We start from the raw sequence: 14,034 nt of genomic DNA on the forward strand, positions 1-14,034 counted from the left end.
CTTTTCATTTTCCTCTTTGGTTTGACTTAACTTTAGGTATCTGAACTGAGGTTAAAGCAGGACTCCTCAGTGGTGTTTACCCAATATTACCCTTTTGTGCTGTCTGTACCGAATGAAAAGTCCATTTGCAGCTGTGCCTCGGCCGAGGTGCCTGATAGCTGTGGGCTTTTGCAAAGATGCTGGGCAGGACTGGAGCAGCTGGGACAAAACGTGCCTGGCTTCAGTGCCATCAGCCCTCAGGCAAGGGTGCACGAGAGCATTGTGGCCGTTTGGAGGTGAGTCCCTGTTTTGGGGGAGAAGGTGGGAAGAGAGGGAGGAGGAAAGGGGCAAGGATGGGGACGAGCCCTCTCTTGGTACCCACAGAGGCACCAGATGTGATTTTTGCTGTGGTGCTGCCCGGCACGTCTATCACTGCAGGACTCCCGTTTTTTGGGTGGTTGCCTTTTCCAGAGCGGTCTAGAAAATTTGGCATTAGTGCCTGCGTGTGACCTTTCCCAGATATGGGGGTGGTGTGTAAATTCACGCCTGTCTGTTCCCTAAATTGCTGGTTAACTGCGGAGGAAAGAAGGGGACTAATTCCTGGTTTCTGAAGCTGAATGAAGCTGGCATATGGTAAAGCAAAGCACAGTCTGCTCAGATATGTTTTCTTAACATGGAACCAACTAGCCTTGCACAAATAGAGTGGTTTTCTTTCACAACACGAGAGGCCAGTAGAGCTGTCAGACAAGTGAGGCGAGGCCAAGGACCGTCCGTCAGCTGTGCTCTCCGAGTGATTTTGCCTTCAAGCGAGCTGTCACGGGCAGTTGGAAAAGAGTTGTTCTCTTTTCTTCCTGAGCAGATCCTTTTTACCTACACTGTGTTTTTTTTCTTGTAATGATAGGCAGAAAACTTCTGGGGATTGCTGCAGTGATGCATCCTTGGCAGTGGGGATGAGATTCTTCCTTTACCTTGTAGGACCAGCGGCTGGTTTTGCTGAGGCATTCCTCTGTAGAATTGGTTAAAGATGTTTAGTTCTAAGTAAATACATTACTCATCTTTTGGTTTAGCAAAAGTACAAAGTGAATGTAAAAATGTAGTGACAAATCAGCATTTAGTAGTTAGCCAATCCCAGTGAACTTACGAGCAAGAAACCCACAGTGACGTGTAAGTGCAAAATGAAATAGTGAACTTTGTGTTTGTGTGTACTCAGTGGTAATCACGTAGGTAAGAGCTAGTCCTCTGTTCTGTTCTTCCAGTTGCTCTTTTGTCTCCTCGACTTTATGCATCTCTTCCTTCTGGCTCACGTTTCTTCTGCTTTCTTACGTCACTTTCTTCATGACCAGAACAAATAGAGGAACAAGAGCAGGGAGCGAGCACAACTCGGTGTAAGGATACGTTCTGCAGCTGTATTTTGGCCATGAGTGTGTTCTGTATGCAAGGTACAGGGTGAAAAAAATAACCATGAAGACAGTCTTTGAGCCTCCAGATCTCCATCTCAAGCAAGTTTGGCCTTGATTTGCCTTCTGGAACGAGCGTGTGCAGCTGCAGATCCCGGTGGAGGGAGGCGCCTGAAGTTGGCGTGTCCAAGCCTCCAGCAGGCTTGCTGATGCTGTTCGGTTTAGCTCTAAGTCCTGTCTCCCGTGACCTCCTGCAGCCCTTTCTTCCAACGCTTTCTCCTCTCACCAAGTTTTGGCTCAGAAAGGGAGCAGAATAGGCGATCGCTGGTGATGGTTTTCTGAGTGAAGCATGCCAGGACTGTATTTCTTTAACCCACTTTGACCCTGTTTTTTCTCATGGGTGGGTTGGTCAGAAATGCATTAGGGCAAGCTTTTACATCCTGGCTTCTGTAGCTGGGAAATCCCAGGCTCCTCCTGCCGGAGGAAGAACTATAATTCTTTTACTTCTGCCTCTATCCTCTTCTGACAATGTTTTAACATCTTTGTGACAATAAGTGTGGTTGCCAAGCAAAAGAACTGTACAATTAGGCTGATTAAATGCCTAAATCATTCTGTTAGCCAGAATTATAATGTCGTGCATTATCCGCTGTGCCCATGGGCAGTGTCTAAAGCTGTGTGTGGGGCTGGAAATCCACTGTCTTGGGCTGTATAAAAATGCACAACTGAAATATCACCTGGAATTTAAATCTGTGTGCGAACAAGTGATGGAGTACACCTCAATTGGCACTTGTTTAACAATCCCCCCAGTGTTTTACAGGGAAGATCGGCTCATTGTTGAGCAGAAGATCTGTACAGATATTGTGACAATTCTGTACGTAGGGTGGGAAATGGTTCTTTATCTTCAGAGGAATGAAAACTCGAGCTTCTGGTAGCTGACTGTCTCAGAGGGCACTGCTTTTCTGTGCTAAACCGTGTTTACTGGGTTACTTCTCACCTATGTGCATTGAGAGAGCTTTGTTTGTGGCCAGAGGCACTTTGGTATCACAGTGTTCCTGCTCTTGGGATGCCTCTGGGACAATAAATACCCTGTGTGAATGCTGCTGTTCAGTGCCCGGAGCACTTCCTGGACAGGCTCTTTGTGACACTGAAAGCAAGTCAAAAGCACCCAACTGTCCAGAGGAGTGAGTTCACATGGGGACTCCTACTGGTACAGCTCCTCTGGTTTGTATTTGTCTTAAATTTTGTTCTGCTGCAGCGGTTCCCAGTCGATAAGCCCTGAACCCGTCACCTTGCCTCTGGTGCCAGCTTGCGTGTTTCACCTGGTGTTTGGAGAGGAAGGTTCTTTTTCCAACCTAGTTAGCTCATGGCTGGAAAGCCCCACAGCACTTGCATATGTGTAATTTAATACTTTTAAAGCCCTTTTTTTGGGGGTGTGAGTTGGTCATATTTTAACTGCCTGGAGAAAACAGGTCGCAGCACGACCGATGTGATCTTCAGCTGCGTGGCTGCCATGTGCAGGGAGGGATGGGAGGGCTCCCTGTTCGGTAAATGATGTTTGGTAGCATTGTTTTGTTTTTTTTTCTATGCAATTAGGTGCTTCTTTAAATCGTCTTAAAGTCTCGGTTCAGTTTGTTAAAACAAACAACTATTGTGGAAGGTCAGAAAACGCAGGATTTCTTTGTTTCATCCAGGAAAGAGAGATTGTTAGCATAGGATAGTAGTCACATCTTACATATTGTTAAGAGTAATTACATCAGCTTTCTATTTTTTTCTGTGGATTTCTGTGTAGCTACGTAAAACTTGCTGATGTTTCTCTATTAATCCTTTTGCTGACCGTTAGCAGATGAATGCAGTATAGTAGCATTTTGGCAATTTGCTTCTAATGAAGTCCGAATGATCCGGCCTCGCTGGCCACGCAGTTTTTAGAAAAGAAATAAAATAAATCGTGGTAAACTTGACGGAGAAGCCACTTTCCTAGATGAGCACGGGATGGCAGCTCGGCAGGCAGCAAACAGCGGAGCAGAGTCCCTGACTGTGAGTTACTGAGCCCAGCCACATGATGATTTTTCATTCTGGGAGAATTGGCTGCTTATCCCTGCATCCTAAGTGTACATCCCATAGGTTTCTGTCAGCCAGTTGCTGAGTCACTTGGATGCGTAGACAACTGTTCCAAAAATAAATAAATAAATTCATGCACACAATTATTTTTTAAAGGTGGAGAAGAACAGTCCCCAGGAGAGACAATTTTTGTTAAGCTCTATTGTCATCACAGATTGTGAAACATAAATTCAGTGTTATAAACAGCTTGTAATTCTAGTCTTCCATTTCTGCTTTAGCAGGCATTAGGCTGAAGCTACTGGCATAGAGTTTAAACATTATTACCCCAGTAAAAAAATAAAAAAGGAAGTTTTATGCTCATAGTTATTGATCATAACGTGCCACCTACTCAGTTCTGTGTTACATTTCTTCTGCGGAATGGCATGCTTTTATTTCGTGGCGCTGTCAGAAAAGCGATTCTGCAGGGCAAGAGGAGCACAGAGGTTTGATGCCAGTCTTTCTCAAGAGGATCAAGCTTGTCTTTCGTAATCTAGGCTTCACCTGCTTTCTTTTGCAGAGTTTTTTTCTTTGTTTGACTTGGACAATTTTCTTTTAAGCTGGCCAACGTGACCATATTGTGAGCCTGAAGTGCCACAGTGTAGTTCTTGGAATTACTCTGCAATTGCATTTAGCTGGTGCTTCTAACCTCCTTCACTCACCTGTAGTACACAAACACCTCACCAGGGATGTTAGTGCTGACCACAGTGCTCCAGCAGTGACTGTTGTTGTCTGACACATACTGGATGCTCATGGGTGAGGGACTTGCTGCAGATTTGATCTTTGTTAGCTTTTTTTTTTTTTTCTCTTTTATTGAGAAGCAGAGTCTTGCACACATTTTGTAACCTGGGATGTACAGATTACCAAGTTCAAGATGTGGTGCTTCTTGGACTTGGTTTGATGGTCGGGGATTCAAGTGCTACCCTGCAAGCTCAAGCCACTTAAATGTTTTTAGCCTTGCAATACCTTCTTCCCTTTTTGCCCTGTGAACCCGCGAGGACAAACAAAAACCCATGCCAAGTGAGCCACTTGTGGTCTGCTATTGCAGGCGCAGGAGCTAACAGATGTGGCTTCAGAGGAGCCCCTGAGGGATGTGCTGGGTCAGTGCAGTCTTGGTGAGAGAGGATTAATTTGGGGATGACTTTGTCATGAAGATGCTTTCATGTGAGCTAGGCTAAATCTAGAGCTACTTGCTCTGGTGAGCCGTGTAGAGAAGACATCAATCAATATTATTATAGGGATTCAGTTCATTCTGTTGGCTCTGTTTTTGTGGAGCTGCTGTTCCTGTTGACATTCAAAGTAAAATGTTGGCAGGGAGAAAGTCAGTGAGATGAGGGACAGAAATGTGATTTATTCTGAATTTTTTTTGTATACACTTATGGGGAAGTTGGAGGAAGTTCATGGAAAGCAGCAATGCCAGAGATATCTTTAGCCAATGACAGCTGAAATTGCAAGAGCAAAAAGGCAGAGCCAGTCTCAGTTTGTGATGTGGGTTGTAGTCCTTCTGTGTGTTGTTTTTGTCAATGTTTTGTTCTGGGCAGCTCGGTAACACAATGGCCCTTGGGTTGGGAATATATAGTTAGAGCGGTAAAAGAGAAAATTAAAATAGAACGGGTGTTCTCCAAGAGGCTGTGGGAGACGACCAGAACGTGTGTGGAGAAGGGGAATCCAGTCTGTCTTGGTTACGTGGACCAAATCTGATTTGCCCCTTACAAGACCACTTTTTCCTTCCAAACCTAGGAGAGAGGACTGCTGTAAAATAGCGTTGGGAGTGTCGAGGGACACAGGGTAAGCTAATGATCACAGACCATATTTCCCAGAAATGACAGGTTACATTGCAGTATAATCGCCAGTCCCTTGAGAGTTGAGAAGATTGTTGTGGTCTAGCTTTGTCCTCCAAAGCTTGACTTTTAATTAAATGAACAAAAAGCCGGGCCTTAGATGTGTAAACAAGAACACTCTCAAGACTTGCATTCAAATGGAAACAGTTGTTTTTTGTTTGGGTTTGAGCATTCCCTTTCATGTTTCGCAAGCCAAAGATGGCAGCGCTGCACCAGTGCTAGAAACACAGAATTTGAATTTCAGCTGTGGACTTGTTTAGCAGAAGCTAAACTGGTGGATGTTTTATGGCATGTGGAGTGCCTTTTATCTTTTTTTGTTCCACAATGCAGAGAGGAAATCAGAAAACGTTGGTAAACCTTGAGTGGTTGATGCAGTGTATTCAGCGAAGAAGTGCAGAAGTTCAGTGGCTTGGGAGACGGCTCAAATCACGGGGTAGAGGTTTAGTTCCTTCCTTGTTACCAGTTCTGACATCCCAAGAGGTAACACAGCAGCTGGCTTCCCTGGGAAGAGAGCAAGTGATTGATGTGACACATACAGGATAGGTGAGCTTAGAGAGTTACAGAAATTTTGTGGGAGGTTGTGTAAGTACATTAAAGACACTAAAATATATATTTCATTCATAGTGTCACTACGAAGGCAAAAACCAAGAGCGTAGTGGGTGGTGGAAGCCTGTGTTAATATAAAGTGTCATAAGAAATCGCTCCAACCACTGATTTCTGTGAGCTCCACGTTTAATTTCTTCTTTGCGTAGTATGCAATTAAAGAGTTCGTATGTTTCTGGAGTAATTTTTTTTTCCTGCGTCTGCATATAGTACAGCTGTGCCGAAGCCTTTCAGAGGCTTGAAGGCAAATTGTGGTCGCCAATGAGATCCTTCTCAGCCTTACCTGGCCTTACAAATCCTGGAGTGAAACTACAGGGCTGAACTCCGCTTAGTACCAGACTGTGGGTAGCCTGCTCAGAGATGGCCAAATCATATATATATATATATATATAAATTTTTTTTTTTCTTCGGGGCTGTATGACTGTTCTGATGGCTTTCTTAAAGCAAGCATAATAGGTAGCAGTACGAACAAAGAGAGGGGTTAAGATCAAGTTTTGCTTCGCCCTGTTTATAATCTGTATGGGCGTAATGTTTTCAGACTCTTTACTCTCCGTTTCCACCGATGTGTCCTTTTGCTTCCTTTCTGAACAATTACAGTTGTTTAGGAAAGAGGCTCCTTTTAAATCTGCTGAAGGGCCTTATTGTATGGTTAGTACCTTTTTTGTAACCTGATTCGAGTCAGTTTTTCAAGTAACCTGAAGGCCGGGATGCTGCCACCAGCTGAAGTTGTTCTTTAACCCTCAAGTGCCTGCAAGATCTTTTTTTGTCACTGCTGTTTGTTTTTTTTTTTCTTTTTTTTTTTTTTTTTTCCAGTGTGCCAGACAGCCCCTCTATTGAGTTAATCCAATATATAGTAAACATGTCAATATGCAGACCATTATGCATTATGCAGATCTGAATCCATCCGGTACAATAAGCGCCTTCTTTGTTGTTATGAAAGAGACTGTAACGGGGGAGATGCGTGCCTTGAAAAGGACACTGTATGCTGTGGATCTGGGATGAGCGCTGCTGGACCACAGCCACATTCAGTAGCTGCTTTGGACACTTTTTTTTAATATATATTTTTTATAAAGATCTGATTTAAAAAAACACAGGGTGAAAAGGAGGCGGCTCTGTAGGGAGTAAACAACTCAGTTCGGAAGAGGTACTGATCTCCCTGCGAGTCCTGCGGCTCTGTGCTGACATTACTGAAGGATGACGTGGTCGAGCCTGAGGAGAGCTGTGGAGAGCGGCGTCGCTGCCTTCAGCCACCGCGACTCGAGCAGGAGCAGGCCGGGGAGGAGCAGGAGCAGGCCGGGAGAGATGGCCTCGCTGCAGTGCTCCTGGGGAGCTACTGCCAGAGGGAGGCTTTCCTTTGGTGGCTGTGGTGGCAGCGAGCTGCTCTGCCCAACATCACTGACTTTTTTTTTTTCTGTTGGGCCCTATAGGTCTCGCTTTGTGTAAATCGTCCAGCGGTGATGGTCATGTACTGTACCTGCTGGCGCTGTGCCGTATTTCAGGGTTGTGAGGAGCTGAGCAACTAAGTGCCCTCCATTTATAATAAATACAAAGTAAACAGATGAACAAAATAATCAAAATAAACAAAACCGGCTTTTGAACCTTATGGATCACAGATAACCCTCAGGATGGGCGTTAACACCCCTCGGGCAGGAAGAAGATAGGAAATGGGGACAATTTCTATGTCTTCACTGCTTTCTTCCAGCGACCAGCATTACGAGATATGTGGTTGTTTTTCATGTTTTCCTATTTAAGGGAAAAGCTGAAGGTATCCAGGCTCCTTACTTAAATAAAGCTTTGTACCCCCACACTGATATAAAGGAGGGAGTTTTCACAGAGGCAAAACAACAGTTCACAGCTCGCTTTGGTAGCACACCACGGGCACACAGAACAGGAGAAAGGTGAGCAGGAGCTCATCTCGGGGCCAGAAAGCAGATGTTAAGGGCAGGTGTCCCAATTTTCCTGTCAGAAGCGAGTGTGGCCATGCAGGTGGGCACTGTCAGGGCCCATCGGCTCGCCATGGGGTTGTGGTGCTGCCTCGGCTGTCCCTGGTCTGGTGATGAGCTGTGTGGGGATGGTTGTTTGTTGGGTAGTACAGGCTTCCAGCTTTGCCCTAAGAAACAGGCCCAAGGCAAGGCCTAAAATGTGAAGTAAAGTGGGTTTTGTTTTTTTTCTTTTTCACAAAGAAAAAGCTTTAAAAAACTTGTTTATTTAGAACTCTTAAATGGAGTAACCTGGAGCAATATCAAATCTGGAAGCAAGAGCTCGTCTTTGATTCAAAGAACTACACCATGATGAAATGTTTGCAGTTTTTTTTCGAGGAAACAGACCCTTACAGCGAATACCTGTGAGCTGGGGGTCCTGCCTCTGACACCTCTGTGTCAGTAACAGATCAGTTGCTGTCAGTATACATAGGGCTGTGACAGAAGATGCTGTAGCAGGCAGGAGTTGCAGCAGGCTTTGTGTTGATTTGTTTTTCATAGCATACTGTTTTGGAAAAAGAGTGGTTCCTCCAAACTGCTGCGGGGCAGCAGGCGAGTGCTTCCCGGAGTGGTTGATGCGCAATAAGGAGCGGAGGTGTAAGAAGAGCAAAGCCATGGATGGAGCACATGGTTCTTAGGTGGTGGGTGAGGATTAAATACCGCGGGTTCCTCAAGGTGACGAGGCTGTTGTCCAGGTCAAAATGTAGGTCTGATCAAAATGAATGTTAGCAAGCCGTAGTAGAGGTTGAAAAGAAACTGCTAGGTTGAGCTCTTCATTGGCCCTCTTTGGTTTCATCATCAGGTGTAGATTTGTCCTGTGACTAGGAATGGGCTGCAGCTCCTCAGAAGGACTGCAGCTCGAAGCAGGTTTCTGTGCTACCTTTGGAAATTTCCATGCAGTTTGTCCCTGAGAAAAAAGGAACCCAAGTTGTGTGGTAGGTGCAGGTGGGTACTTCTGGGCTAAAGCCTTATTCCAGAGAGGTGTTTGTGTTCATCTGGTAAAGGATATATTGCTTCTCTTCATTGTTCTATTGTATTTTGGAGGTTATCTTTTAAACAAATACATAAATACTTATTTAAAGAAGTAATCTCCCACTTAGAATTAGGTTTGGTTTAGAATAAATCTGAGACAAGGTAGGTAGTTCATGGAAAGGCTGGGAAGTCTGCAAGCAGCTGAATGAGAACAGCATAAATCTAATGTGGCCGTTATCCCGGAGCTGATAACCTACCTGAGACTCACGGCAGGGTAAAAACAGATACTGCGTTTTTATTTTGCTGTTAGTGAGCAAAATAAATACATAATAGTGAATTTCCAGTTGGGAACAGAACACAAAGCAAAGATGAGTTACACTGGTCATATTTAAAAAAAACAATATAAGCAGGAATATTGAAAACTCTTAGATGGAAAATAAATACTCTAAAGAGCATTTTATGTGCTTTTCAGTCTGACAGGTCAGTTTATATTGTAAGTCTGCATACTCTTTCTCTAAAATGGGATCCAAAGAAAACACAGCACTGCCAAATGGAAATTGTAGTAGACTTTGAGCTCTGATTAATTTGTTTTTCATATAATCCCTTTCAGGGCAGGGAGAAAAACGTGAGAAAAAGATGATGCATTGTGGTATAATTAACTTTTGTGAACAGTGTAAACTTTGAAAGAATTTTAAAAAAACAAACAACCCAATGCTGCTTTAGTTGGAACTGTTTTTTCCAAATGTCAGTATGGGCCAAGGTGCTTGTCCTACTTCACGTTTAGGTCTCTGCAGTTCTCATTATATGCATCAAGTTCTCAAAACACAATTTGCTAGATAGACTAATAAGTTCTTAAATCACAAATGTCAGCAGCATGCTCATCTGTAAGCCATTGCTAACATTCGAGCCCCCTGGACTTCATCCTTTCAGTATTAAGGGGATGATGTTTCATAATTGAGGCAAGTGAGTGCATACTTTTTCCATAAAGTTCTAGGAATCTCATTGATTTATAAAAGCATTAAATATCTAAAATTAAGTAACTTTCAAGCTGAAACAAACATAAAGCTAAAACCAATATGCCTTAGAAAACCCAGCCTCGGAATAGATGCATGGACAGATATATAATGCTTTAGTTAACGGTTGCTGCCATTTCTCTTACAAATTGTTCTTTAGGGTATTGTAACTCAGCTGTTTTTAAACCCATCACTCTGGAACCTTGCCTGCAAAATGTCAGCGCAAGTGCAAATTTTATTTCTATAACAAAATAAAGGGCTTGGAGCAGCTAAGCTTTCTAAAATTTTATGGCAGTAAAATAAATTTTGCTACTTTTGCTTTGCCATAACAGGAACCATTCTGTTCACCTTGTCCTGCCAACAGGTAGAGTCAGAAACCAAAACAGTTTAATTGGAGAAACGCTCTATTTTAACTTTTTTTTTTTTCTTTTTCCCTCCTAAAGGAAGGAGAAGCCTGATGTCCAAACGTAAACTTGCTGATATTATTGTTGAGCTGTGCTTCGGGCAGAGGGCACGGTCTCTTGAGGATGGGTGGGAGGATGGGTCTTTCTGAAGAAAGTTTCAGAAGCTGAAAGCAAGGCTTGGATCCCAGCTTGCAAAAGCAATTTCATCCAGGTCACGGTTGTGTTCACTACAGATCTGGGAGATGGGAAGCCCACATTGTTGCCTCATGTGACTATCTATTACCAGAGCTACTGTCTTGGGTATCTTTCACATTCCCCTCCCGTCTGGCTTTTTAGAGCTGGGTATGGCCAACCCATTCACCTTTTCTTTTTTTTTTGTTTTGTTTCGGTGTCATTTTCTTGAGCTTAAAGGTTTGACACATCTACTCCAGGCAGTAGTATGCAATTCTGTACTCACTATATGCTAAAAGGGGAACTTATTATCTCGCTGCGCCTGAAGGCCAAGTGTTTTGCGTGGTACATTAGGATTTTCTTGTTTGTTTTTAAGGTTTAGGCAATGAATGTTCTTGGTTGTGGCTACTTCTAGTGCAGCAGTTCCCATTAAAATACATAATAGAAGGAAGACTAGGTAATAGTTGCCTAGAAAACATCTGTTTCTTAGCAAAGATCCTGTCCTATTGTGGTTAGTTTTTTTTTTCATTGTCCCTCTAGCGCGGAAGCATGGTTCTTATTTTGCCCCTAATGTGTATTATCTGCCAGTAATCATTTGGTGTCCTACCTGTTTTTTAAGTCCTTGTCGGATATTATTAAGTCCTTGTTGGATGTTAGAGTTGCTATGGTTTTAGCATGTTCACATCCTGGATCCTCTGTTAGCTTAAGTTATTAGCTTTAGATAAGAATTGTGGGACAGAAGGACTGCTTTTGATTGTCAGAGTGGTTTCTGAATCTCTAGAGAGTTTGTCAGGGTTAGAATTAATATTTTTGGCTCCAGAGTTTATGTTTGGACTTATTTCTTGTCTGAGGAAAAAAAATGTTGTTAAAATAATTAAGCCTAGCATGTGTAAGAAGAGAACCTTTCCACAAAATTTAATTGCTTGGAGTTTATTTAAGTTTTGGGTTTCTCAAATAAATTGGTATTTTACTTTGTTTGCTTACAAGCAGCTTTATTATCTACTCTGGGGAGTCTTTATTCCTTGTTTTCCACGGAAGACCAAGTCTGAGGGAGTCCAAGAACAACAGCTCTCTCCACACCATAGTTCTTTGTTTTACATCAAAGTGTGTTTTGTGTCTAATTATTGTATTATTAGTACTTTTCTTCCAGCCCCTTTAAAATTATTATTGTGGTACTTGTCTAATATGGAAAGACCTAATAAACAGATTTATTAGGGACCAGTCCTCTTGGGCCATTGTTTTCTCGAGTGCATTGAGTTCAGCCTGTTGTTTCCAAGGGAAATTCCTCGCTGTGATGCTGTGTGTTCTTGTAAATAAATTGATCCCGTGTTTCTTAGAACTTGAGAAACTTTTTTTGTGCCTTGGTGCCAAAATGAGTGCAGCTTGGTTCGCTGGAACATGCAAAGCGGAATTCCATGCATTAGTTACAGGTCCGAGCACTTTCTTTTCCTCCCAGTTGCAGTGCAGGAGGTGCTGAGGAGCTTTCTGTGGGCTTTGTGGGGTTGCTGATCAAGCCATCGCAAGGCAAGCCCTCGAAAACTAGGGCTGGCTCTCCTTGTGGCCCCAGGAAGAAAGAGTGATTCAAAAAGTCATAAGTTGGAATCTTTTGGATAGCGTTCACCTTTATGTCCATGTATCAAGGTGCTGTAGAGGGGATGTAAATCAGTAATGTAACGACCAGGGGATTATTGTCTATGCTGATCAACTTCTTGGGAGTCGTGTGGCTGAGCCCCTGGCCTGCTCGCACGTGTGTCATGATGTAATTTGAAGCAGGGTGTGCAGATGAACGGAGTTTATGTCCCTCAAGCTAATGCAGCTCTCTTTTCAACAGCAGTGATCACACAACGTTCCTCTGTCGTCTGAAGGACGTGGCTTGTGGCCCTGTGCTGCTGCTGGTAGCGTTAATAGTGATGGGTTAAATGAAATAGATACTCAGTGTATATGTAAAGCAGTTACTTGGTTCCTATTTTAACAGGGCAGCCTAATAAAGTTGGGGAAAAAATTATGGCTACTGGAAGAGTGAATGTGCATTACAGTTCTGCAAACCTTAAAAATGTTTTGTTTACTGACTTTCCTGTTTTCTTCTACACTTTCAGTTTGTGGGCCAAATGTTGACATTCGCAATGATATCCATGAGCTGAAACGTCTGGAGAACTGTACGGTAATTGAGGGTTTCCTTCAAATTCTGCTCATCTCTAAAGCAGAGGATTACCGCAACTTCCGCTTCCCAAAGCTCACTGTCATAACTGACTATTTGCTGCTGTTCCGTGTGGCAGGCTTGGAAAGCCTCAGCGATCTCTTCCCCAACCTCACAGTTATTCGTGGGAGGAACCTTTTCTACAACTATGCCTTGGTTATCTTTGAAATGACAAATCTTAAAGAGATTGGGCTTCACAATTTGAGGAACATAACCCGCGGGGCCATACGGATTGAGAAGAACTCTGACCTGTGTTACCTCTCCACGGTGGACTGGTCTCTCATCCTAGATGCGGTGTCCAATAACTACATTGTTGGAAATAAACCTCCAAAGGAATGTGGGGACTTGTGTCCAGGAACAATGGAAGAGAAGCCATTGTGCGAGAAGACCTCTATTAACAACGAGTACAACTACCGGTGCTGGACCACCAACCACTGCCAGAAAAGTAAGAAACGAATAGCTTGTGTTTCTGTTACCTCTTTGTGGAGCAGAGGTTTAATTTTATGGTTTTATTTTAAGCTCATTAGTAACTTAAACTTTTCTTCTGGTATGTAGTCCACATGACGAGTTATCCAGTAACTAGACAGATAAATTCCTTCCTCCTCAGCTAGAAGAGGATCATCTCACTTGATCGAAAAAACAACAACCCAAAAGTATCAAAAACCCTCAAGCTTCCTGGATTACTTCCCCATGAAAAAGTTTCCAGGTGTTTAAGTGTAGAATTAACGTGCAGCTGGGTTGAGGACTTCAGCAGGAGGTGGCTTTTGAGCTCCGTGTCCTCCTCCTCGCTGAAGTGATGTTACGTGTGCCCCGGTCGCTGCCACGCTGAAGCTGTTTACTGAACTCACTTTGACTTTGTTCTTTGCCTCCCTTGGCATGCACCTTCAGAAGTTTCTGTGATGACAAATTCTGTACCTAAGATTTTTTTTTTTTTTTTTTTTTTTTACTTAAAGCATTTTTGTTACAGTACAGTGTGCAGTGTTAAAGAGTCAGTGGGTATCTTGACTCTCGGCGAAGTTATCCTTGCCTGTTTTTGTTCTTACCTGGTATGACAGAGTTCGTGTTTTTCTGATAGCAATCATTAGCAAAAAACAAAACCTGATCTCTTCTCACTTTTTAAAAATAGAGTAAACAAATACATAGTTTACTCAGATAACATGATTACATGGCAGGCTTTTTGAGTTCATCCTGTAACTTTATGAAAGCTGAGCCCTGCAGTATCAGTGGGGCTTAATTACAAGCAGTCGTCACTGGGAGGAACAGTTCCTAAATTCCATGGGCAGTCTTGACTACCACACTAGATGGTAGGAAACACCCCTGTGTGAGAGAAAACAGAAACAGGGCTGTTCAGGTTACTGTCCTTTGGGAGAGCTGATTGTGTGTT

General features: G+C 43.2%; 1 protein-coding gene across 2 annotated transcripts in view; it reads left to right on the plus strand.

Annotated features, from left to right (window-relative positions):
• IGF1R (insulin like growth factor 1 receptor) overlaps positions 1-14,034 on the plus strand; it is a 175,480-nt gene that overhangs the window by 14,562 nt on the left and 146,884 nt on the right. For both annotated transcript variants that reach the window (XM_068695769.1, XM_068695768.1), the window contains exon 2: positions 12,550-13,095. In XM_068695769.1, the coding sequence (XP_068551870.1) occupies positions 12,550-13,095 (546 nt within the window). The remainder of the gene's footprint in view (positions 1-12,549; positions 13,096-14,034) is intronic.

This window comes from Anas acuta, chromosome 12 (assembly GCF_963932015.1).
Source record: "Anas acuta chromosome 12, bAnaAcu1.1, whole genome shotgun sequence".
NCBI classification, from domain to species: domain Eukaryota; kingdom Metazoa; phylum Chordata; class Aves; order Anseriformes; family Anatidae; genus Anas; species Anas acuta.